Source organism: Rhinolophus sinicus, chromosome 17, assembly GCF_057876585.1.
Source record: "Rhinolophus sinicus isolate RSI-liver-muscle chromosome 17, RSI-T2T, whole genome shotgun sequence".
In the NCBI taxonomy this organism is placed as follows: Eukaryota; Metazoa; Chordata; class Mammalia; order Chiroptera; family Rhinolophidae; genus Rhinolophus; species Rhinolophus sinicus.
This window is the reverse complement of record NC_142517.1, coordinates 61,140,239-61,163,495: the sequence shown is the minus strand read 5'-3', so window position 1 is coordinate 61,163,495 and position 23,257 is coordinate 61,140,239. Positions and strand designations below refer to the sequence as shown.

The 23,257-nt window shown below is 51.7% G+C and overlaps 1 protein-coding gene across 5 annotated transcripts in view; it reads right to left on the bottom strand.

Moving 5' to 3' along the window:
- MYLK (myosin light chain kinase) overlaps window positions 1-23,257 on the bottom strand; it is a 241,671-nt gene that overhangs the window by 66,873 nt on the left and 151,541 nt on the right. For all 5 annotated transcript variants that reach the window (XM_019738977.3, XM_019738976.3, XM_019738974.3 and 2 more), the window contains 6 exons: window positions 18,870-19,007; window positions 17,096-17,293; window positions 16,159-16,408; window positions 10,946-11,017; window positions 9,383-10,506; window positions 2,240-2,356 (listed from right to left, as the gene is read on the bottom strand). In XM_019738977.3, coding sequence (XP_019594536.3) covers window positions 2,240-2,356; window positions 9,383-10,506; window positions 10,946-11,017; window positions 16,159-16,408; window positions 17,096-17,293; window positions 18,870-19,007 — 1,899 coding nt within the window. The remainder of the gene's footprint in view (window positions 1-2,239; window positions 2,357-9,382; window positions 10,507-10,945; window positions 11,018-16,158; window positions 16,409-17,095; window positions 17,294-18,869; window positions 19,008-23,257) is intronic.

Sequence of the window (23,257 nt, the reverse complement as noted above, 5' to 3'; positions counted from 1 at the left end):
GAGGGGGAGAGTGCTGAAAGGTGGCAGGGGAGCAGTTAAGGAGACTGCAGTCCTTTACTATGTGCCCAGAGCTGGCTCTTGATGGAGAAATGAAGCTAAATGTGGCAAGAAGCCCACCTGCATGCAGGACGCTGATGTAGCTCTGAGTATAGCAACAGGGAAAAGAGTGGGTGTCCAGGGGGTGCCCTTATTCTCTTTGAAAACAAAACAAAACAAGACCCACCTGAGCTGTCAGTCCTGTTGTCCCAGCTGGTCTCCCTCTAATCCCTTTTCTAGCTCTTCTCCTAAGACCCCTCTCCCACTCTACAGCCTGAGGCCAAACCCTGAGGAGGCCTCTTTGTAGGAACTAGAGATAAATAATGAAGGTCATCAAGATTAGTGGAGAGAGTAAGAGAATAAACTAGAAGGAGACCGATTTAGGGCAAAAAAAAAAAAAAAAAAAAAAAACACAAAAAAAACCCCGTAAGTTGCAGAATGGATTCCCTGAAACTTAAAAAAGAAAAAGAATCCCCAAGTGTGTATTCTGTAGGGGAAAAGGAAATTTTATTTTGAAAACAAAGTTTGGTTTTAAAAACAAACCACGTGCTGTTTCTCAAAAAGGTGCTGACAGTTTGCAGATAAGGAGAATGAACTGCTGTCCTGCCTTCAGCGAGTAGTGTAAACAGGACTCAAAGGGGCTAAGGATTCCAACCACAGATATTCTCATTAGCAGAATGACCGTCCTTATAGGTTCTTTGGAACCTGCATGGGTCCCACGTGAGCGGTAGGGCTGTCAGAAATAGGGTTCTGGGGTCAAGTTCCCAGAAAAACTATTGTTTCTTTTCTTCAGCTGCGGCACCTACATGGAAAGCAGCAGGATCTAGCTGGGTGGGAGACAACCCAGAGCCCCCCCCCCCCCCCCAGCCTCAAAGCACGTGTCTCAAGCCCCTCCCTGAACTGACCACTCATTTTAACCCATCAAATCTGCTCCCGTAGACTCAGAGCCCCTGTGGCAAATACATTCACCTTCTCCAGGGAGACACACACCATTCAATAATTCCAGCTTTCCTGCTGGTTGTTGAGAATTTAATTTGTGTTGCCGTGTGTATTTTTTTTAAGAAGATTTTTCTTTTGTAAGACTTTCTTTCCTTCTCTCCCACTCATTATGTACCACAGACCTCAGCTTTTGGGATCAGGAAACCAGATGATAAAATCCAGAATGGGGACAAAGATTCTACATCTCATGGACTGGCAATGAAATAGGTTAGGGTTTTAGAATGCAAGTGACCAGATTCAGCAGTCAGGACCACCAAGCTGGTCTTCAAGATGCCTTCTGGCCACTAGTTAATTAGTGTCCCTAATGGTTACTAACCAGGAATTTCAAGGGCCAGAAACTGTTTTTCCCTGAACTACCTTTTTTGACAGTTCGCAGCAAATAACAAAAATACAAAGAAAGAGCCCTGAACTGAGTTCCAAGATGGATTCTGGCCTTAGCCTGGCCCTGAATGGGCCAGGGAACCTCACGTAGCACGCTTTCCCTCTTTGCTCCACTTCCAAGTCTCTGATTCTGAAATGCACACAGAGGGGAGAAGAGTTACAAATGCACTACGGGCCTTTCCTTAGGACAGACCGCAGCACCTCACTGCTTCATCTTGCCCCTTCCTCACAAGGACACGTCACTCAGACCTGAGGCCTCTCTGTCCCCAAATGTCTCTCCCTCTCCCTTTGCTGTACTATTCTCCCTTTTCCCTTTTTGCAGAGGCAGCCCTGTCCCCTCTATAGGAAGACACAGCCCCTACTCACCTCCCAGACGAAGTTTCCCCACATGGACCCCACTGCTCCCTCCTCCTCACAGGCCAGTCCTGCCAGCACTGACCCTTGTTTGTTGCGGCTTGTAAAATACTACGCAGTCATTTTCCTGTGGGTGTGTCTTTTCTCCTCCTGCCCTGTGCCCAGCTTCCCTGTTCAGCAAGGCTCTGCGGGTTGGGGCCAGGACTGGGGAGGGGAGACAGCAAGGTGAGCAGCTCCTCCCCCCGCCCCTCCCACCAGGGGCGGGGCTGAGGCCACAGAGGGCCATCCAGTAAGGCTCCCACTTTCCTTCCTGTCACTTTTTGGGTAAAAGATGGCTTGACACCTGCGAAAGGAATGCTTCAGGTAGGGATGGCAGCCTTGGGTGCAGTTCTGTTCAGTATAGTGGGCCAGGAAGGGTGTCTGAGAAGTGGCACTCTGTGTGTGGCGGCGACGGGTGGGCACGACCTACCGTCCACAGTGACCTGGCAGGAGCACTCAGCCTGGCCAGCGCTGTTCTTGGCTACACACTTGTATAAGCCTCTGTCCTCTGGCAGGGCCTTCTCGATGGAGACGGAGCACAGTGAGCCTGGGGAAGAAGAGGAAGAACAGTTGAGTGGACCAGGTAAGGGTCTAATTCCTGCCCTGGAACCTGAAGCACAGCAGGTGATTGTTAGTCACGTGGGAGGCATCTGGGAGCCCTGAAGTCAGAGGCCTTGTGGGAACCAACCCCTCTCCCCACTGAGGGCACTTTTGCTGATAACCCTCATCCAAAATAACTGATCCCTAAATATACTCCCTCCTGGGACCCCTACCCCCCCTTCCAGAGAGTTCTTTTATGGGGATATAAAATAAAAAGTACAGAACAAGAGAGAGAAATCGTGTCTGCCAGCTAATGCAATAGAAGGAGCAGATGGACACGGGCCACGCACACTGGGACATCCCGAGAGAGACAAACAGTAGATAAGCACAGGTTTACAGACCTGTGTTATAGACCTGTGTTAGGAACATGGCAGGTGAGGGGGCTCTGCCCAGCTTACAGCCCCGATGCTGGGAAAGTACCTTGGAAAAGGGAGTTTTGAACAAAGAGGTGGTGGGGGGAGGGCGGGATTCCCTGTCCAGTCGGGCACTGGGCTGTGAGAGCTGTTGGGAGAAGAAGGTGACTGCAGCCTATGTCTCCGGAGCTGGCTTTTCAGGAATGGTATCGGAGCTGAGAATCATGGCCAATGCTGGGCACTGGGCTGGCACAGGGGCACTTCGGGGCTGCCTCCCTTCAGTGTTGGGTCTTGTAGTCACTCAGAGAGGGGTGGAGATGGCCTTCTTTCCCCATAGGCTCTAACTGGGTCTTATCCCTGCCCCAGCACACCTCTTCTGGCCTGGTCGGGAGGAGTCAGGCTGGGCATACACAGGAATCTGGGGTCGGGTCCTTGCCCATTCTGGGTCTCTCATCCCATGGCTGGCTCCTTCTTTGGGGGATAACCCAGGGGGTTTCCCTCGAGGACTGGGCCTGCTGGGCTAGGTAGGAAGGCAGCAATCAGCACCCTAGTTCCTGCCTTCAGATACACAAACAAGCCAACAGAATGACGTCCTGCCCAAAGCTACCCCTGTTGTCAGGGCAGCAGTCAACACACACGGACAGAGCCAGAGCCGCTTGCATCCTGCTGCCCGGAGCTGCCGGCTTCGGCCACCTCCCTTCCCCCCACCGCTGCCTGGGGCAACCCCTTGGCCTTGGGCGGGCAGAGCTGTGTGCATCCCAGGTGTATGTGTGGGGTGGCATGGCCTAAGGGAGGCCTTTGATCTCAAAAAGTACCCTCACCCCGATTAGACAGATGCACAGCCTTGACCAACAAACAGGGATATTGAGAGAGAGGAAGGATGATGTCAGTTCTGCCCAAAGAACCTCACTGAAGCTGAAAGAGAAAGCAGAGGCGTAATAGTTCCTTTTACTCCTTGGCACCTGGGCTTGTCTTAAACAGGGAAACCTTAGTCCTACTGACCACCTGAGGCAGGATGGCTGGTCTGCAGCCCCCCCCAACCCCCCTTTATATAGACCCTGCCTCTCAGGAAAGGCCTCACTGCGTTCTCCCACAGGGGAGGGCAATGGGTTGGAATCTCTTTCACTATAGGAGACAGAATTTGCAGAAACTGCAACAGAAAAGATTTAGGTTGGATTTTTAGGAAGCTTATCATGAGAGTGCAAATCGTGAGGCACAGGAATGGAGGAATGCGGGTAACTCTCTTCCAGAGGGAGGAATTTCCATTCATCTGGGAGGGCAGAGGAGGCTGAGGTGACCTGTGGCCCTAAATCTTGATCGAGGCTTAGAGGAAACAGACCCCATCTTGCAATTTCCCTTCAGTGTGAAACGAAGGTTCCCCACGGACGTCCCGTTCGAATCCTTGATTGCTTTCCAGCTCCAGTCCCCCAGCTGCCTTCAGCCTCAAACCAAAATGGCACAAACTGCAAAGACAGTGCGAGAACACAGGACCAGTGGAGCATTTGGACCACAGCCCTCGCCCCCTCACCAGGGATAGCAGCAGAGCAGGCAGCTTTTCCAAGCCGCTCAAAGCCTGGACCCCTGGCCATGTGCGTGGGCCGGGGGAGGGCCCCCAGGCAGGCTTGGAGCCTCAGCTAGCCCAGATTGAAGACTCTGGTATTTCCTGTGGGACAGCTTATTCCTGACCTCCCGAAGAAAAAACGTTTCCCAGCGTTTTTTTTGAGAAGCCTCAGCCTGGTGGGGAATTTTGAGAGGGAGGTGAGGGGGATGGGAGCGGTCACCACAGAACCAGGGGTCTAATGAATAGCTCCGCTAGGTCCGTGGGGCTGCGTCCTGAAGCTGCCTGACCTGGTTCCCCTGACATGTCTGGATAGGAAGACTCAGCTCCAGGTCACCTCCTCAGGGACGGTACCTTCCGTATCACTCCTAAGCCCCCCAGCCATAGATGGACCTTTCTAAGCCCTGAGTTCATCTTAATCAAAACATGTCTCTCAAGGCCACTGCTGAAACCTATGCCCATCTCCCACACTAGCTCCCAGAGGGCAGTGACCTTATCTATTATGAATGTTTTCCCTGAGCCTGGAATGCAGTCACAGTAAAAAAATATTTGACATTCTGAGAATGACAAAGGCACATTTCTGTAGCAGGTGATCTGGTAAGATCTATGCAAAAGAAAGTCATAAACATTTCATCAGATATAACCGACCTTGAAAAAGAGAATATACAGGCAGACCTCATTTCATTGCGTTTTGCTTAATGACGTACTCTCCACAGATGTTGTTTGTTTACAAACCAAAAGCAAGACCCTTCCCCGGCAAAAAGATTACAACTTGCTTTACTGAGGTACTTGCTTTATTGCAGTGGTTTGGAAGAGAACCCATAATATGTCCAAGGTATGCCTATAATTTCTAAAAGGAAAAAAACCTCCTAACTCAGAATTCTTTGAGTGGATTGTGCCTACAACGAAAGCATCTAGAAGAGCGCCTCACACATAGTGGGTGCTACATAAATCCTTGTGGTTTGTAGGATGAACTTAATACAGGCTTTGAAAAAGCTTTTGCAAGATCCCACACTGAAAGTGATTCGAAATGAATCATCAGTTAACAACAGCAACAAAAATGAATCCTCCTTATTAGATTGTGAGGAATGTTTGCCCGGAGAGCAGCCTGGCCTGGGGACAGGAACCAAGGCATAAAGGTGAAAGCCCCTTTTGGGGGCCGCACAGGGCCCACTTGGCTCACTGGCCTCCCAGTCCCGGGCTGTGGCCTGGGGAGCACTGTTGCAGGCCCAGAAAGGGTCTGGTGTAGCCACCTGGTGGGTCTGGAGGGCAGGCCTGGCGTTGGAAGTGAGGGCCATGCACCCTGCAGCTCTGGGGGAGACAGGAGCAGGAAGGTCTCCTCCACATGTCCCTCTGAGAATTAGGGGACACTCCAACCAACTGGGCTGCCATCACGCCTCCTCTGCTCTCCCCGGCGCTAGGTAGGGTGGACACACTCCTGTTTTAGGGAGCTCACGGGCTTCAAGCCCTGTGCAAGCCACGGGTTCAGAGAAGCCCCCTTGAAACCTGTGAACAGAGCACCCACTAGCAGTTGGTTTGCAGACATACAGGTTGATGTGAGGGGAGGAGAGCACGAGAGTTTCTCATGGACAAAGGCCGGTGGCAATAGTCTGGGAAGGCATCCTGGAGGAAGTGAACCTTGAGCTTATAAAAGAAGTCAGCACAGGGCACAGTGCAGGGGAGCAAGGGTTCCAAGTCAGGAGGTGGAGGTGTGGAGGAGGTGGGGCTGTGGGGTGTGAAGGGCCAGGAGGCCTAATGGCCACCGCCCCCATCTCCCCCCCGAAACCACAGCGTCCTCATTCCCACTGAATCCTTCACTGTGACCCCGGTCACCCAGACACCGAAGCTTAGTGGTCTTCACGCCTTCCTCTTCCTTCCCCCTCTCCCCCACCCTTCCAAGCCAGGCAACAGGTTCTGTTAATTCCATCCTGGCTTCTTGAACTAGTGATTTCCTATCGGTGCCCATGGCTACTTGTTAGTCCAGGCCTCACCACCTTTCTCCTCAACCTTTTCTGTGGGCTCCTTACTTGTCTTTGGGCAAGGAGTCAACAAAACCCTCTAAACCCCAGCTTTGTGTACTTTGATCCTCACTCCAGACCCCTTACATGGCTCCCTGCTGCCTTTGGAATAGTTTCTTAGCATGATACAGGATAGAGCAAGGCCAGGCCTTCTTCTACAGCCCAGACCGAGCTGCCCCTGCCGCGCAGCCCATCCCCTCCCTCTTCCAGGTGGCAAGCCCTGAACCTCTTCAAGGTTCCCATCAAGGCCCAGCTCTTTCACCACCAGCTTTCCCTGCGGCCCCAGCACTCAGCTCCCTCTCCTCCTGCTCCCAGCAGCTCATCATTGGCACTTGACTGGAATAGTTTAATCACCATGAGTGTGTGTCCTTGCTTTTTATTGAAAGCAGATCCGCTTACACTTCTCCAAGGGCCCTACGCCCGGCAGTGGGGCCTGCTGAAGGGCTCACCGATAAAGCTTTTGATAGGCTTTCTCCTGGGGCCGCGTTTAACCTAGGATCTTGAAAACTTGGTGAAGTTCTGAAGAAGGGATGGTGGACAGAAAGTGGGGCTGGTATTTTGAGACAAGGCACGCTCCCTACCACGGCAAGACAGACAGGCCTGTTTCCAGGTCTGCTTCTCCACTGCAGTGAAAATACCAGAAATTTGGCCAGCCCAGAGGGTGGCACCATTCTTCTCACCTCTTGACCACGGTTGAGTGTTGAAGAGGAGCCATTAGCATTTTCCCTTGACAGGCAATGCTCTTGGTGAGCTGATTGATCACGGAAGGTTTCTCAGCTGCACCAGTGTGCTGCCATGCTCATAAGAATTAACTTAGAGGTAACATTGCATAGCGGTCTAGGCATCGGAACTCAATTGTCTGCATTCGATTTCCAGCTCGGTTACTAACTAGTTGTGCAATCTTGGGCGAGGTACTTAACTTCTCTGTTACATGGGCAGTAGAGCAGATGCGAGGATTCAATGAGTGAAAAGTGTAAGATGCCTAGGACAGTGTCTGGCACACCGTGTTCAATAAATGCCAGCTCTGCTTATTTTTCCAAGGAGAATTCCAAATATTTAGAATATTTTTTAAAGTTGGATTTGGTGCCTCCCACCTCCCTCTCAGTACCTCTCTGTCCTCTCCTTGTGCTGACTTTTTAAAAGTCATTTCTCCTTCCCCTACTTTGGACCAAAACTGTCCCTTTGAGAGGGTTTCTGGGGGAGGTGATGCTGGAGTAGCCCTTGAAGGTCTCGATGCCCTTTAACACTCAGTGACCACCAGACCCACCAGACTCCAGGCACTCTGGGCAGGAGCAGCCGATGTCTAATGGCTCAGCTGTGTTCTGCAGACCAGGGCCGAGGTCTGTGTATATTGCTTCGTGGAGTGGATCATTTATAAGTGGCTGTTGGTGGGCCTGCAGGTTCCATGCAGGTCCAAGAGCAACGGCACTGCTTTGGGCCTTGCCCTCAGCTGCCAAGGACTTCACACCCTGCAGGCCTGTGTGACTACACGTCCCACCTTCCATCCTGCCCAGAGAGATCACCACAGGGTAACCTGGGAAATGCTCTTGGTCAAGGTTGTGGATCAGTTTTACCAAAGACTTCCCAACTGGGAGGGTCCACGGGGGTGACAGGGAAGGCTGTGGCATCTAATCCCCTGGACATCTCACCCCACCGTGGTAATCCCCAGGCCCACCTGTGGCTGGGCTATGGGCAGGTTGAACTAGAGGAGGCAGGGGGCTGGATGAGATGACTTGTGGAAGACCGTGCCAATCTGGGGACATCCGTGTGAAAAGGGTGAACACATTAGCAGAAAATAACATTTTTCTCTCTCCTGGCCAATTTCTCCTTTACTCCTTCAGCATTTACAGTCAAAACACTCAGTGGTTCCAGATTTGCTATCTGAGATGCAGAGGGAAGAGAGAAGGGAGCGGAGGGGTGAGGGCAGAGGGGGCTATTGCTATCCTCAAGTGCTTCATTCTGGTTTTTAAGAGGAAGGATGCAAGCAGGATGAGGGTGAGGGAGGGATTGGAAAGGGGTGCAGTGGGAGGACAGGATGGAGAGCAGCCCAGTGGGGAGAGTGTTTCTGACATCTCAGCTGATCTGGATTTCACAAGAGCCACCCTCTCAGGCCTCTGCGGTGGCTGCTCTCTACCCCTCAAGATAACACGCCACTTCCCCAGAGAGCTTTGTACCCCACCCTGCCTACAGCCACCAGCACCAAGCTCAGGCTGGACTCTACTCTAGAGCTCGCCACCAGAGTGGGGTGTGGGAAGTTTGCTGGTCCTGGAGCTCCCACCCAGGCTTGGGATTTACAAAAACATTTCAAACCAAATTGAGGGTCCAGGGAGAATATCCCTCCTACCCCCATCGCTTCTCTAGGTATAAACTGGCCCACCAGAGTACTCCAGACCCCGAAAGGCCCCAGATGGGAGGATGTAGAGCCCCCCCTCTTCTCCCCATCACCCAAGAATGTGAAATAGCAGCAAACAAAAGTCTCATCCAAATTAGGAAGCAAGCAGCTCTGTCCGCCAGTGAGTGTGTGCTATAAGGGCTGTTTGGGGTGTTGGGCTCCCCCAGAGTTCCCTTCAAACCCACAATGTCAAGACTGAAGTTGTTACTGACCCTAAATCACAGTCCTATGCCACCCCATTACCAAACCCAAAATGCTGCTGCAAAATCAGCTGTTAGCTCAGAGTCCCTAGTGGGCTCCAGACCCTGCGCCCCGATATCCAAGCCTGTGAATAAAGCCTTCTCCAAGCCAGAGCCATGCGGCATTAGCACAGGTCCCCATATGCTCTGAGGAGCCCACCGCTGGGGTGCTGTGAGAGGGCTCTGCAGACAGATGCCAAGACCTGGGCATGTGCCACAGGACTCGATCCCACTCTCACTCCTCATAATGGAGCATGTGCCCAAGGGCTGAGTGGTGGCACCTAGCCTGTCAGTGAGGGGGGGCTCCGGCAGAGGCTCTGCGTCACAAGCGGCACCAATAAGACCAAGGCTGAATGAGCTGACAGTGACCCTCATCCAAAGGCCCCTTCCTCCCGGCCCCCCGTCCTCATTACCTTCTTGGGAGAGGATGATGAACTTGGTGGTCTTGAGTGTCTTTCCGTTCAGCGTCCAGGTGATGGTGGCCGGGGGGTCAGAGGACACCTGGCACTGGAGTAGCAGTTTCTCACCCTCCGACACATGGACATCGCGTAGCTTCTCCTTGAAAGCTGGGGCTGTCCCTAGGCTCTCTGATCTTTTTTCCTTATCTGTGTCCCCTGGATGCCCCCTCTTAGAGTTCACATCATTCTTAACTTCCTTCTTGAGTTCTTCTTTCCCCGCTGTTTTGGGGATCTCAGCTGGCTTGGCATTGCTTAAGGGTTTCGGGGTCTCAGCAGGCTTGGCATTGCCCATAGGTTTCAGGGTTTCGGCAGGCTTGGCATTGCCCATAGGTTTCAGGGTCTCAGCAGGTTTGGCGTTGCCCAAGGGTTTTGGGGTCTCGGCAGGTTTGGCATTGCCCACGGGTTTCAGGGTGTCAGCAGGTTTGGCATTATCCAAGGGTTTTGGGGTCTCAGCAGGCTTGGCATTGCCCACGGGCTTCAGAGACCCTGAAGGCTGGGCATTGCCCACGGCCTTGGGGCTTTCTGCTACCTTGGCATTCAAGCCCTCGGCACTGTTGCTACCATTCTCTGCTGGTACTTTTTTCTTGCTGCCCAGCACCGAGCGAAAATCCGGGGTGGCAGGTTTTGGAGGTGGTACCTTCTCAGGCACCGGGGTCTTGGGAGTCCCCTTCTTGGCCAAGACAGAGCGGAAGTCGACCTGCTGGGGGCTATGTACCTTCCTCTCCTCCTCGGACACAGTCTTTGGCTTCACTTGCCGTTGCAGGTTGGCGCGGAAATCCATCTGCTCAGCCGGGATCTCCTTCAGGTCTTCTTCTGACACTGTCTTGGTGCTCACCTTCTTCCCCAGGAGGTCACGGAAGTCCAGCTGCTCTACCTCCTGCTGGCGGATGGCCTCCTCCGTGTGCTGCCGTGTCTCCACGCGCCTCTTCAGCACTCCCCTCACGCCCTCACCGTCTTCCTCCTCTTGCCAAGCCTGTTCTCTTGCTGGCCAGCCGGGCCTCAGGGTCCCATAGCAGTCACCACCACCACCATCAGCACCACCACTGCAGAGGCCCTCACAGCTGGCAGGCTCCCTCCCCCTGCGACCAGTGAAGGAAAAAAGGAAAGTAGCAGGAGGAAAAGGGGCTGGGTAAGAAAGAAACGTCAGGGGAGAGCAAATCCCTGAGAGAGGGAGGGTAGAGGGGAGGAGGAAGGGGCAGTGGGGGCTGGCCAGGCTGTGTTTATAGAAGGGAACATTGGTGAGAGGCGCTTGCTTGCTTAGTTGGTTTGTTACATCGGTAATGACTTCAGTAGCCTTATAAGGGTGTGTGCAAAAAAAAAAAAAAAATATTCCCCCCACTCTCCTCCCCTGCTCTCCCTCCCTCATTCTCCTTCCAATCGCTCCCTCTTGGCTCAGGCAGCCTCAGCTGGAGGATACAAACAATCTGGGGCTGCTGGGCTGGGCCTGCAGGGGCCAGGAGGAAGGTGGGTGGGTGGCGGCATGGGGCCTGGCCAGGCAACCCCTGGGGGTGCACTCACCGCAGAGGAGCTCGGGCAGGGCTGGTCTGTAGCATCAGCGACACCTGGCAACTGCATTCGCCAACCCGGTTCCTAAAGAATTCGAGGGCTCAGTACAGAGCAACAGGCTCTCTAGGCTGAGGGCCTGCTCAGCCCGAGGGCTGTGACCAGGGAAGGGCGAGCAGGGACTTGGCCATAGGCTGGTTGCTGGCTCCAGGGAAGACAGGGACACAGGCTTAGCTGTGACCCCAATACACTCACCCCAGACCTAGGTTTAGGGCAGGGCCATCCCCTCCCCCTTGGCTCACCCTTCATTTTCTCAGCTCTTGTTTAAAAAGGAAAAAAAAAAGGAATCTGTTGGGCAACAGCTAAGATAGGCATCCAGAGTAGGAATTCTTTTCTGCTAGTATATTACAAAAACAATACAGTCAGTCAATCGCTCAGTCAATAAAAGACTAAACCTGCTGAAGGCTGTTGAAGCCGCTTGGTCTAGACCCTGCGGTCGAGGTCAGCTGGCCCAGAGACTTGGAGTCTGACTCCGTGCTCCCTTCATATAGAGCTGGTTACTTCCCTCTCCTCACAGGGTCCCCCCATCTGCTACTTCCGCTTTGCCTGCTCATGAAATGAAAATGCCTACCCATCAGCTAATGCTCTCAGGTCAGAACTTTTTGTATTAAAGACCTAACAGGTGTCTCCCTCATGGGTGGCCCTTTCTCTTCTTCCTCCTGGTGGGGATGGTTCCAAATTCTTGAACCCACTGTTAGAACTGTTCGATCTCCCCAAGCTGGTGTGGGACCAGCTGAGGCGCCCTCCGCTCAGCGGCGGGGCTGTACCGCGCTTGTGTGCGGCCGCTCAGCCCTCTGGCCCCACAACACTGCCACCTGCTGGCCTTGCTGAGCTCTGACCAGCCAAGAGGTTCTGCTCCAACTGGGGACGGGGCAGCGGCCGGTCTGAGAGCCAAAGGCAACTCTTGATGATAATAACCACCATTTTATACAGCACCCACCAGCTTTCACGATTTTCATATCTGTTCTTTCTTGTTCCCAAACATCCCAGTGAGAAAGGAGTTGGGACCGTGGCCCACCTGAATCCAAGCCCTGTGACCAGGCCACTCAGCTCTACAGTGCTCATCAGGACAAATCTATTCTGGGATGTGTGTGTCTAGATCAAGCACACACACGGATTCCCACTGTTCGGGAGTCCGTGTTTGGGAACACGTGCCGTGCATGAACCACCCCACGTGGACAGACCTCTGAGTGCTCGTGGAGCTCTGCCGATGTATGCGGGCATCTGCCTTGCTCTGCCTCCTTCCCAGCTCTGGGTCACATGCTAGCAGTTCATGGCATGGCAGATGACTCTTGGGGCTGGGGGTGGGGGGATGCTGCTCATTCCCGGGTACTTGGAGCAAGAAGAGGTTGATCTTTGCTGCTCCCCATCCTTCCTCTTTTCTGTTGAGTCCCCTCTTGGCCACTTTCCTCAATGCTCAGGCTCTCAGATTCAAGGTTCAGGGAGCCTCATGTCTGGAGAGTTTGAGGGCCCAGGGTGCTCCTTTGCCCAACAAAGGGCAGCGAGGTGCCTCCTTACTGCCAGGCCCTGGGAAGGCTGGAAGGCCTTCAGAGAACCCTGAGCACTTAACACAGATGGCTTATGTGGCTTGGATCAACTTGTGGAATAATCATGGGAGGTCATTTGGGGGTGAGGCCCAGGCCCCTGGCACCCCACTTCTGCCAGGAAGCTGGCCAGTATCAGGCCATTCTTTCCCATTTTTCTCAGGCACAGGGTATGGTGCCCGGGGTTTGTGTGGAGCAGGAGCACGCTGCCCAAGGGCCATATTTCCGCAGTAGCCCTTTTCAACATCTCCTCAGCTGAGTTTCCTCCTGTCACAAGTAGAACGTAGCCCAGATGCAAAAATCAGCAGCAGACACTGACCAGATGGCCCTGCTTTACCCCAGCCAAACTCCTCAGAGGCTTGAAATGGTGGGGCACCCTGTCCACTGCGCTGCAGTAAGCTCTGTCTCCTCGTGGGAGAAGCAGGTAAGGGTTTCTGTTGTTTTCCATTACCTTCTCTCAAGGAGGGGAGGCACGCCAGTGGCCTCTGCCTCACCCCGAGGCACCGGGCAGTCTGAGGGGCAGACGGATTGTGGAGGCCTTGGGATCCGTGGCTGGCCACTAAGTGGATCATCCCTTGGGGTGACCCAGGGGTTGCTATTTCTGCAGGGCCTTTAAGGTGAATCTTGGCTCATCGGAAGCCCACAAAGGTCTGACAGGCCTGTTGGCTGGGATCCACACACCACATACTCTAACTGGCCTTTGGGGCCATCTTGGGTATCTGCACACACTCAGTTACAATGTCAGGACTGGGTCTGAGGGGGAGGTCCCTGCCGCACACCCAGCCCAGGTGCTGCCACAGAGGATATGGGGCTACCACCCTATAAGCTGCACCTTTTACAAACTCACAGACCTCTTTTTGCCCTCACCTCTCAACCCTTGAATAAGAAGCCTACTCTTTGGGTACAAATCCTTGGATGTTGTCCCTCTCTGAATCACCTACCTCTGGAATGAATTTTATACGCAAAATTAGTTTAAAGACTGATTTCCTGGAGAGTATCAATGTTTCAAATATTTCAGCTGGATTTGGAGCTGACTTTTTGACATTTCCCCTTTTAGTTCAGGGAAGGGAAGGGGAGGTAGACACCACCTACCCCACAACTTTATCAGGGACAGATAGGACCCTCGCCCTCCCACCCTGGCTTCTTCCCAGCCATCCAGTCTTCCTTCTTGAAAGGTATTTCGTCCTGGGTTTAGGTCTGACTTTTGTCAGGATGAGAAAGCTGGAAGGGAGCGAGGCCCCTGGCAGGCCTGGCACACATTTCCCAGGAGAACTTTCCACTGACTTGCTCCTTCTCAGCTGGGGACAAAGCCAAGGCCAGGACACCAGCCTCCCAAAGGAACAAAGAGGCTGGACTTTGGGGAGGGAAAAGGGGTAAGCGCTGCGTGGGTGGGGACTCGAGTGCAATTTCCCAGGTTCCCCACATTCCCAATGCACTTGGGAGAAAGGGAATGGAAGAGCATCTGATTTAAAGACAGAGATTAGGGTTCCAATCTGAGCTCTGCGACTGGCCTTTGGGGGGCCATAAGCAAGGCCGTGACCCTGAGACCTCAGTTTCCCCCATTATTAAACGAGGAGGCGGCTAGATAACTTCTGAAGTCCCTTCCAGCTGGGACAGTCTAAGTTTTATGACTATCCCCAGCTGGGCCCAGACAGTCTGCCTGCCGACCTCCCAATGCAACCCCCCCATGCTGGCCTGGCTAACTTCCCACAGCCTGCGCTTTGTTCTGCCCTACCCTTTCCTACTCAGTCTATCCAACAGGCCCGCAACAAGCCAAGCCTTTACGCAGTTGCTAAGCCTCAGCCTGTTTTCCTCAACATGCCACAAAAAGCTCTTCTTTTAGGATGTCTGATTTGATTAACACTGCTTCAAAGCAATACGCCTTCCATACAGTCAAGCTCTATTCTCGCATAGACTCGGTTTCCATGATTTGTAATGGTCTAGGAGAAGAGTGCATCATCTCTCTTGGAGGCAGATCTGCCTTCCTGAGAGTAAGTGATTCAGCCAGTAGCTAAAGGCTGTTGGTGTGTTCTGAGCAGACCGCTCATGGTAGTAGCGTGACCAGCCAGCCCACAACCACCTCATCAGCTGACCACAGGTGTGTCATTAGCTCAGCTAAGATTCACTGAGCCCTGCCCAGCTCAGATCCACAGATTCCTAAGAAATAATAGTGGCTTTTTTTTTTTTAAAGCCACTAAGTATTGAGGTGGTTTGTTACACAGTAAAAGCTGACCAATACAAGTATAAAGCACAGGCCCAGAAAGGACACACGGGAATGAGGCACAAACTAGGCTTTGCTATTATTATAGGAACAATGCTCCATCATGGTAGTAGCCTTAGGATGTGGCCACAGAGCCTTGAACCTAAGGGGCTCAGTACAGGGAAATGATTTATCCAGCAGAGCAAGCCCCTTGCAAAGCGGTCAGGTGCCTGAGCCAGGGCAGGTCCAGCTACCCCCAGGATGTGGTACAACCTCCTATTTTGGGGGTCAAGGTGCTGCCAAGTGCTCTTCTTCAATGTTGAGACCAACCCTAGGGGCTGGTGTTCTGTCTCCATCAGCGCAGGGTTGGCATGGAATGTTAAGAAAGCATTTTGAAAACAGCAGAACATTTCTGGATCACATTCATTTAACAAATGGTTACCACTTGCTGACTATGGGCCAGATCGGCTCTAGGCACTGGGGACACGGCCGTGTGCGTTCATGGAGCTTTCCTTTCTGTGTAACCTAGAAAGGCCTTGACAGGGAGGGAAAATGGAATGCGGGTAGTTGACCTCCCTGGAGTGGTTTTAAAGTGTCTACGAATTCTCTGCTACTCCTCTCTCCAAAGGTGAAACTTGATTCTCTTCTCCTTCAGTATGAACTGTACTTAGTGGTGCACTTCTAACCGATAGAATGTAGCAGAAATAACGGTGCGTGACTTCTGAGGGTAGGTCATAAAAGACATTGCTGATTCCAGCTCGTTCTCTCTCTGGACCACGAGCTCTGGGGAAGTCAGCTGCCATGTCATGAGGACACTCAAGAAGCCCTATGGAGAGGTCTACACGGTAAGGAACTGAGTCCTCCTGCCAAAAGCCCTGTGAGTTAGCTTTCTTACAAGTGGATCCTCCAGCCTCAGTCAAGACTTCAGAGATGACGGCCCGAGCTGACATCTTCACTGCAACCTCATGTACAAACCTGACCCCAAAATCACCTTGAGCTAGGCTGGTTCAAATTCCTGAGCCATAGAAACTGTGAGACAATAATTGTTGTTTTTAGATGCTAAGTTTTGGGATAATTTGTTACACAGAAAGAAATAACTAATAATTCCCTTTATCCTCTTGCTTTTCCAAGTTTAATCCACTCTTCCCTCTTTTGTATTCTCTGTGCACCAAATAACGGGGGAACAAAAGCCAGGATGTAGTAAGACAGAGGACTCTGGGGAACTGAGCCCAAAAGGCAAGGTTCTCAATGAATGTCTGTTGTACTGAAGGGGAAGAAATGAAAGCTTGTCAGCAGCATCAAGCCTGCCCATTCTTCACCTTGAAGCCCAGCCCCACAGTATTTTACGGTTCCTCTGGCTTCCCAGCCCCAGGTAGGGACTTTGACAGGAAGTAGGAATTGGAGGGCAGGACACACAGACTCACTTGAGCAGGATCTCATACTGGCCGGCGTGCCAGGGCTGCACATTCTTTAGAACGAGGGTGAACACGTCCTCGTTCTGAAGCACCTCGAAGTGGCTGGTGTCGTTGGAGAGAGCTTTGCCATCTCGGAGCCAGTGCACGGTGGGGAAGGGGTCGCCAGCTATGGCACAGGAGATGAGGACACTCTGGCCCAGGGAGGCTGTCACTGAGCGAGGCTTGCTGATGAACCAGGGCTGGGTGCCATCCTGAGGCTCTGGAAGTTGGCAAAGGGTTGAGTTAGAGAGGGAGGCCTTTCAGCAGCCAGGGTCCACTCAGTTCCCCGCGGGGGTGAAGATTAGAAGACAGCGTGTTACCAAATAAGAACAGCTTGTCCAGAAACCACTTTTATTGCATATATAGATATAGCACATCTTTTTTATGGCAAATCCATCTTGGTTACATTCTCAAAGGATAATACTGACATGACTTTGTGTATCCAAAGCAAGGGAATGTAGCCCAGACGGTACAGGGGCCCTGGGCTGGGCAGTAATGATCTATATCAGATGTGATGATTAAGAGTTGTCACTTGCTTTGTGTGCACTTAATGTGTCTCTCCTCTTAAATGGAGGCTCTCTAAAGGCAAGGACCCGAAAAAGGCCACAGCTCACATCAAACGCCATGTGCCAAATTATTAATGTGTATTATGTGATTTCTCCCCTAGCACTCTATGCAGCTGTCACCAGAGAGGGCAGGGACGTGAGAAGGCAGGGCAGGGCAGCCCCACTCAGCCAGAGGCTGATGTAAGGTGAGGAGCTGGCTGCTGGGTCTGGGATGGGACTAAGAGAGCACAAGGTCCACGGGGGGAGCAAAGCAGGCTCATATAGTTTCCTTGCCTCCGAATTGCTTTTGGAGAGCCCATGGCAGCACCTCCCCCTGCCTGCACCCCACTGGGCAGCCTCACCTTGCACCGTGAGCACGGCCTGGGTGCGGACCTCTCCGGCGCTGTTCCAGGCTTCGCAGGTGTAGGTACCCGTATCCTCCGGGAACACCTCCTGGATACAAAGGCTGTGCCGAGTGCCTCTCTGTTCAAAGTGGAAGTCCTCCGACTCCTGGATCTCATTCCCGTTGTGAAGCCAGATGACCTCAGGGGGTGGGTTACCTGAATGGGGAGGAAGGGCAGGGGACAGGTCAGGGAGGTGCTTCCCTGGGCCCTGCGGCAACTCAGCACCCAGTACTGGGACACTGCACTGAATACTTAACTCTGTGCTTCAGTTTCCCCGGCCGGGATATAGCCTCACCGCACCAACCTCAAAGGGCGACTGCAAGGACTAAGTGAGCTCATGCAGCCCCTGAGCAGCCCACGAGCATGGCAGATTAGAACAGCATCTGGCAGGAAGAACGTACTCAGTGCGTGTTCATTATAATTATTTAACAACAGATTTGGGGAAACTAGAAAGAGCCCAGAAGTGAAAAAGTACAATTTCAGAGATGAAAAAAAAACAAAACAAAAAACAACCCAAGAAGAATAGTTTTTAAAATTAAAATTCAAGCTGCCTGGGGATACTGAGTGCTAACAGGCCCGCCGGGTTGGAGGTGTACGTGTTTCCTGCTCTGCGCTGCCTCACGCGGGGCGTGTCCAGGCAATAAAAACAATGGGACTTCATGGTAATGTTCTTGTCAACTTTCACCAGCAGGGAAGCTCAGGTGCATTTCATGTCGCTACCAAACCGATGTTGTCTGAGGGTGACGATGGGCATGAGCACATACAGGATTTCTAAGCACAGCTCATGGGGAATAGCATTTTCAGTTTTTACTAATCTACTTTCCTGGGCAGTTTGTAGCCATTTGTTGGAGGCATAAACCAATGGCCACCAGGGAGGGTTTTCTCTGCGGTTAGAGCTCTGCTTCCAGAGGAACAGGGCTCCAGGAGGGCTGCGAGTGGCTCTGAGGGGCTCCCGGAGAGAGGAGACCACACCTGTCTCCTGGGTTTGCCAGCGCAAGTCTGGAGGCCAGGTGCAAAGTGCCTCTGATTTCTGTCACCTTGAGGAGTGTGGCCAGGGGTGCGGCCTCAGAGTTCTGCCTGGGACTATCACAGTAACAGGAGGTTCACCCAGGGATCGTGAAAACTGTGAGCCCATGCGTTCATTTTATTGCTTTGGTAGCTGAAGAGGAGCTAAAGACCCAGTACGACAACCTCCAGGCTGTCAGAAGGACTCATCAGTGGCCAGTAACCATTTGTGGAATGAATGGGAAACTTGACTCCCCAGGCGTCTCTTGCTGGCCTTGCAAGGATTGTGACATCTCACATTGGGCTGCTTGCGAATCACATGGTCTTGTCACCCCATCTCTGTTTTAGAACCTCTGCTCCATCTTCTCACCTTAAAATCTGAATAGAGAAACTGAGACTATCTTCTAAGAGTTGGGAAGTTCTCACATCATCTGGTTTTGCACCAGTGTGTGAAATCCCCCAGCGACACTGGCCACACTGTTGTCACATGACTCCCTCACCCCTCGAGCTATGGCTGTCTTCTTCCCTGGGACTAGTTACCCTTGAATCCAGAAAACCCTGCTCCGAGAAAGCAGAAAAGAGAGACCACGAGGCTCACTTCTTTGGGTCCCACTGACTCACAGTCCCTGGCTGATTTTTTGGTGGCTCAATGATCGGGGTGCGACACCCAGGCTGCAACCACGCCCACTTTCACAGACATCCTGAGGGGACAGACGCAGAGACAGACCTGACACCTGGACTGTCATGGTGACCTGGCTTCCGTCCATGACTTTGAGATCAGAGAGGCCCTGCAGGAAGAGGGGTGCGACGGTCTTGCCAGGAGCCAGGGGCAGGAGGTACTCGCTGTTCCCGTCACTTTTCTTTTCTGTGTGGCAGACAACAGAAGGGGTGAACACCCATTCATTCATTTGACAAACACAGACTCAATGATCCCTGGGCACACGACCGTCCGGTACAAGTTCCCGCCAGAAACTGACCGCTAGTAGATGAGGAGATGGGGGAGGCTCTGGAGAGCACGGAGAACAAGGTGTGCTGTTTTCTCTGCTTGGCGTGACCGTGCTCTAGGCTGACAGTGGGGAAAGAACCAGGCCCCTGCAAGGCCGCGCCCAATCTAGGTTCCTCAGGAGAACTTCAAAGGGTCGGGGCAATACTTGGCATTTTATAAGATTTTTTTCTTAAAGTTTACTTACTGTTTTGAACAAGCGATACCCTCACATGACACAAAATTCAAAAGGTACCAAAGAGTATGTGTCAAGTCTCCCATCCACCCCTGTCCATCCAGCATTTGTCCCCAGAGGCAACCAATTTTCAGTTTCTTATTGTTCTTGCTGCAGATGGTCAGTGTGTATAACACACATAATCATCATCTTTTCTTTTCTCAAGAAAAATAGCAGCAGAGTATACACAATGACTGGGCTCTTGCTTTTCCATTTAGCGACATATCTTGATGTCTCTCATGGAACAGAACTGAACAACTTCCTCATTGTTTTCTGACTGCATGACGCTCCACTGCCATCTCATGAGATTTTGAAGCACCTCAAGAAAGCCAAACACTTATGAGAATGACTAAATTAAGAAGACTGATCATCTCAAGCACTGGTGTTGGGCGAAGATGGGGGGCCACTGAAACTCTCACACACAGCTGGTGGGGATGGGAAGTGGTACAGACCCTTTTGAAAACAGTTTGGCCGTTTTTTAAAAAAGTTAAATATGTATTTACCATATGACCCAATGGTTCTACTCCTGGGTATTTATACAGGAGTAATGAAAGCACATACCCATACAAAGACTTATTCATAGCAACTTTATTCCTAACGGCCCCAAACTGGAAACAACCCACACGTCCATCAACAGGTGAATGAATCAACAAATTCTGAACAGCCCTACAACGGAGTACTTCGCTTCAATAAAAAGGAATGGACGGATGATAGACACTACAAGCAGGGATAAATCTCACAAAAATTACACTGAATGAAAGAAGACAGAGTACATACTGGATGAGTCCATTTATATAAAATCCCAGAAAACGCAGAATGTAGTGACAGCCAGCAGATCAGCGGTGGCTTCGGGCAGAAGTTGGGGGGATGGATTGTAAAGGTGCACGAGGAAGCATGTCGGGGTGATGGAGATGAGTGTTTTTTAATTGTGATGAAGATTTCATGGGTGAAGTTTCAAATCATATACCATAAATACAAGGTGTGATCAAACAATATGGTGAATGTTTAAATTAACAAAAAATTATTACAGGAAAAGACACATTGCATTAATCCCCCACAAAATACTCCCCCTTGCTTCGAACACACTTATCCCCTTGTTCTTGCCACTTTCTGAAGCAGGTCTGGACGTCCTCTTTCATGAGTGTCTTTAGTTGCGCTGTTGTGGCTGCCTCCATGTCCTGATCATTTTGACTTTGGGGAAGAGCCAGAAGTTGCCCGGTGCCAGATCCAGTGAATAAGGTGGATGAGGACACACTGTAATGTTTTTATTTGACAGAAATTGCTGTATACAGAAGTGATGTGTGACACAGAGCATTGTCGTGATGGAGGATGATTTACAGCACACTTTAAAACACACCTTCTCTCAACTGTAGCTCGCACCTGACTGACTGCACCGAACAAGTTGAAACCTGTCACACACTGTTACTAAGGTTCGAGGTGCCACTTCCCATATTGAAGATCCCTGCCTTTCCGTTGGATGGTACTTGGCAGCAGCATTCACCGTAATTTGTGATCAAAATGGAAAGGCTCCGTGTCACACATTGTTTCTGGTACAATTTCTGTTATATAAAAACATTATGGTGTGTCCTCATCCACCTTATTCACCAGATCTGGCTCCGTGCAACTTCTGGCTCTTCCCCAAAGTCAAAATGACCATGAAAGGTAAACATTTTGAATCGACTCAGGACATCGAGGCAGCCACGACAGCACAACTAAAGAGGACTTCCAGAACTGCTTCAGAAAGTGGCAAGAATGATGGGGCAAGTGTGTTCGAAGCGAGGGGGAGTATTTTGAGAGGGATTAATGGCAACGTGTCTTTTACTGTAATAATTTTTTAAAAATTCAAACATTTACCATAATTTTTGATCACACCTCGTATATGCAATTTACGGTACATCAATATTACCTCAGTAAAAACCAGAGGGGAAAGATCTCTCTCTCTCTCTCTCTCTCTCTCTCTCTCTCTCTCTCTGAGAGAGGGAGGGAGCATACCAGCTAGTCAAAGTCATAAACTAGAACAACTCTCTCGGTTCAAGGCTGGCCCACTCACCCCCATTCAGTTCTCTGGGGAAAAGGGTTAACAAACAGGTTATTCTTGGAAGCCTCCCTACGCTGGCTTTGACCTGCCTCATGTGAGCCCAATGGGAAGGGGCAGAAAAGGGGCTGAGCTGGTGTCATTCCCCCACAGGACAACCCTGGTGCAGGACGAGCTCACAACTGCCCAGTCTCTGATCTTGCCTTTTGTTTTGCCAGCCAGATGGCTTTGACCTTTAATAATTGTTTTCATTTGTTTGTTTTGTTTTGTTTTTGTTTTAGCTTTTCTGTTTTTGTCTTTTGATGGGTGTAGGGATGGAGAAGGCTACAAGATCTCTAACCTAAACTCTAAGTTTCGGGGGAAAGTGACTGATATTTTGGGCACTTATTGGCACAGGGCCACAAACATCAGGTCTTCTCCAGGAAGCACGTAGCCATGGGGATCCATTTCCAGGGTGTCATACACACCTGAGAAAGGTCTACCTCCAAACTCGCCACTGAATTTTTATCTGTTGGCACTGAAAACAAAATATGGCCCACTGCAGAGCTCTCCCAGTGCAGCGTCTGGGAACAAGGATGGGAGAGGCTGGAAAGGCCTGGGAGGTTGGAGGAAAATTTCCTGCAGAGTAAGTGCAGTATGTAAGGGCAAGGAGCTGGGGTGTAAGCTCAGTCAAGACAGGGTGACCAGACAGTCCATCAGCAGAGGATGGGGTTTCAGGTCCCCCGGCCCCGCCCCCAGCATGGCTGCCTTTGACAGAGGGGCAGCCAGGCAGCCTTGGCCTTGGCAAGGGGCCCCGCGAGTGGGCTGGGGGGCCCACTATTGAAAATGCAGAGATCTCGTTTCTCTGACTGGGCTGCAATGGCCAGGAAAGCAGGCTGCCTCTGGAGAGTTGAGGAATTTCCTGTCTCGTACAGACGGGGAAGGCATGAGGACAAAATGTTTTCGCCTGTCCAGAGTGCTCCCTGCTCGCTCAGCCAGAGTCCCCAGCTCCCCTGAGCTCCGTGCACACACTCTTATTCATAGGTGCGGCGGGAACCTCAGGCATTCCGGCTCCCTGTCCTTCAAGGCAGTGGTAGCTCCTCTTTGGCCCCTGTCATCAGTCGGGTCTCCCCACTGCCCAGTGTCCTGGCCTGGACCTTTGGCAAAGCCACGTCATTCTATGGGTCTCGGCAAGTGGGGACCAAAGCATATCTGTGTCTCCTCCTCCTGAGCGGTGGCCTGGACACTGCCTGCACCCCTCTCCCGCCTCCGCCACTTCTCACTGGTTCTCTGAAAGCCACTGGAAAGCTACGGTCTGAGGCTGGGTTCTGGCCTCAAGCAAGTCACCGCTTCTAGCCAAAGCTCAACTTCCTCGCCGATATATAACGGTAACAATGGTATCATCCCAGGACGTGGGGAGTTTAGAGACAATATGTGCGAAGACTTTGTACAACTGTTCCGACTATTCAGACCATCCAAGAGTACACTTCTATGAGGCTGGCCTGGAAGCTGACTCACACCTATCCACTTGGGCTCAATTACTTGGTGGGTTTATTATCAGCAGTGGCACCACAAATGAAGACTGGGCCCCCATCCAAAGATTACAGACTCATTTTTATGTGACCTGAGGCAACTACTGTTAGGAATACAAAACCGTTGCTTAAAAATATCATGGGATATATCTAAAGTCAATTGAGAACAAACTTTCACGGCTCTCCCTCCAGGAGAGAGAACAGAGTGACTGAATTTGTGGGAACTGGCCTGGGGCAGGCATTTAGTTCCAGGGTCACCCATGGCCTCCTGACCCTGTTCTTTCTTCCCCAAGGTCCCACAGCCAGAAGAGGGACATGAGCAGGAGTAACTGTGCAGGAGGAACCTGTTTTC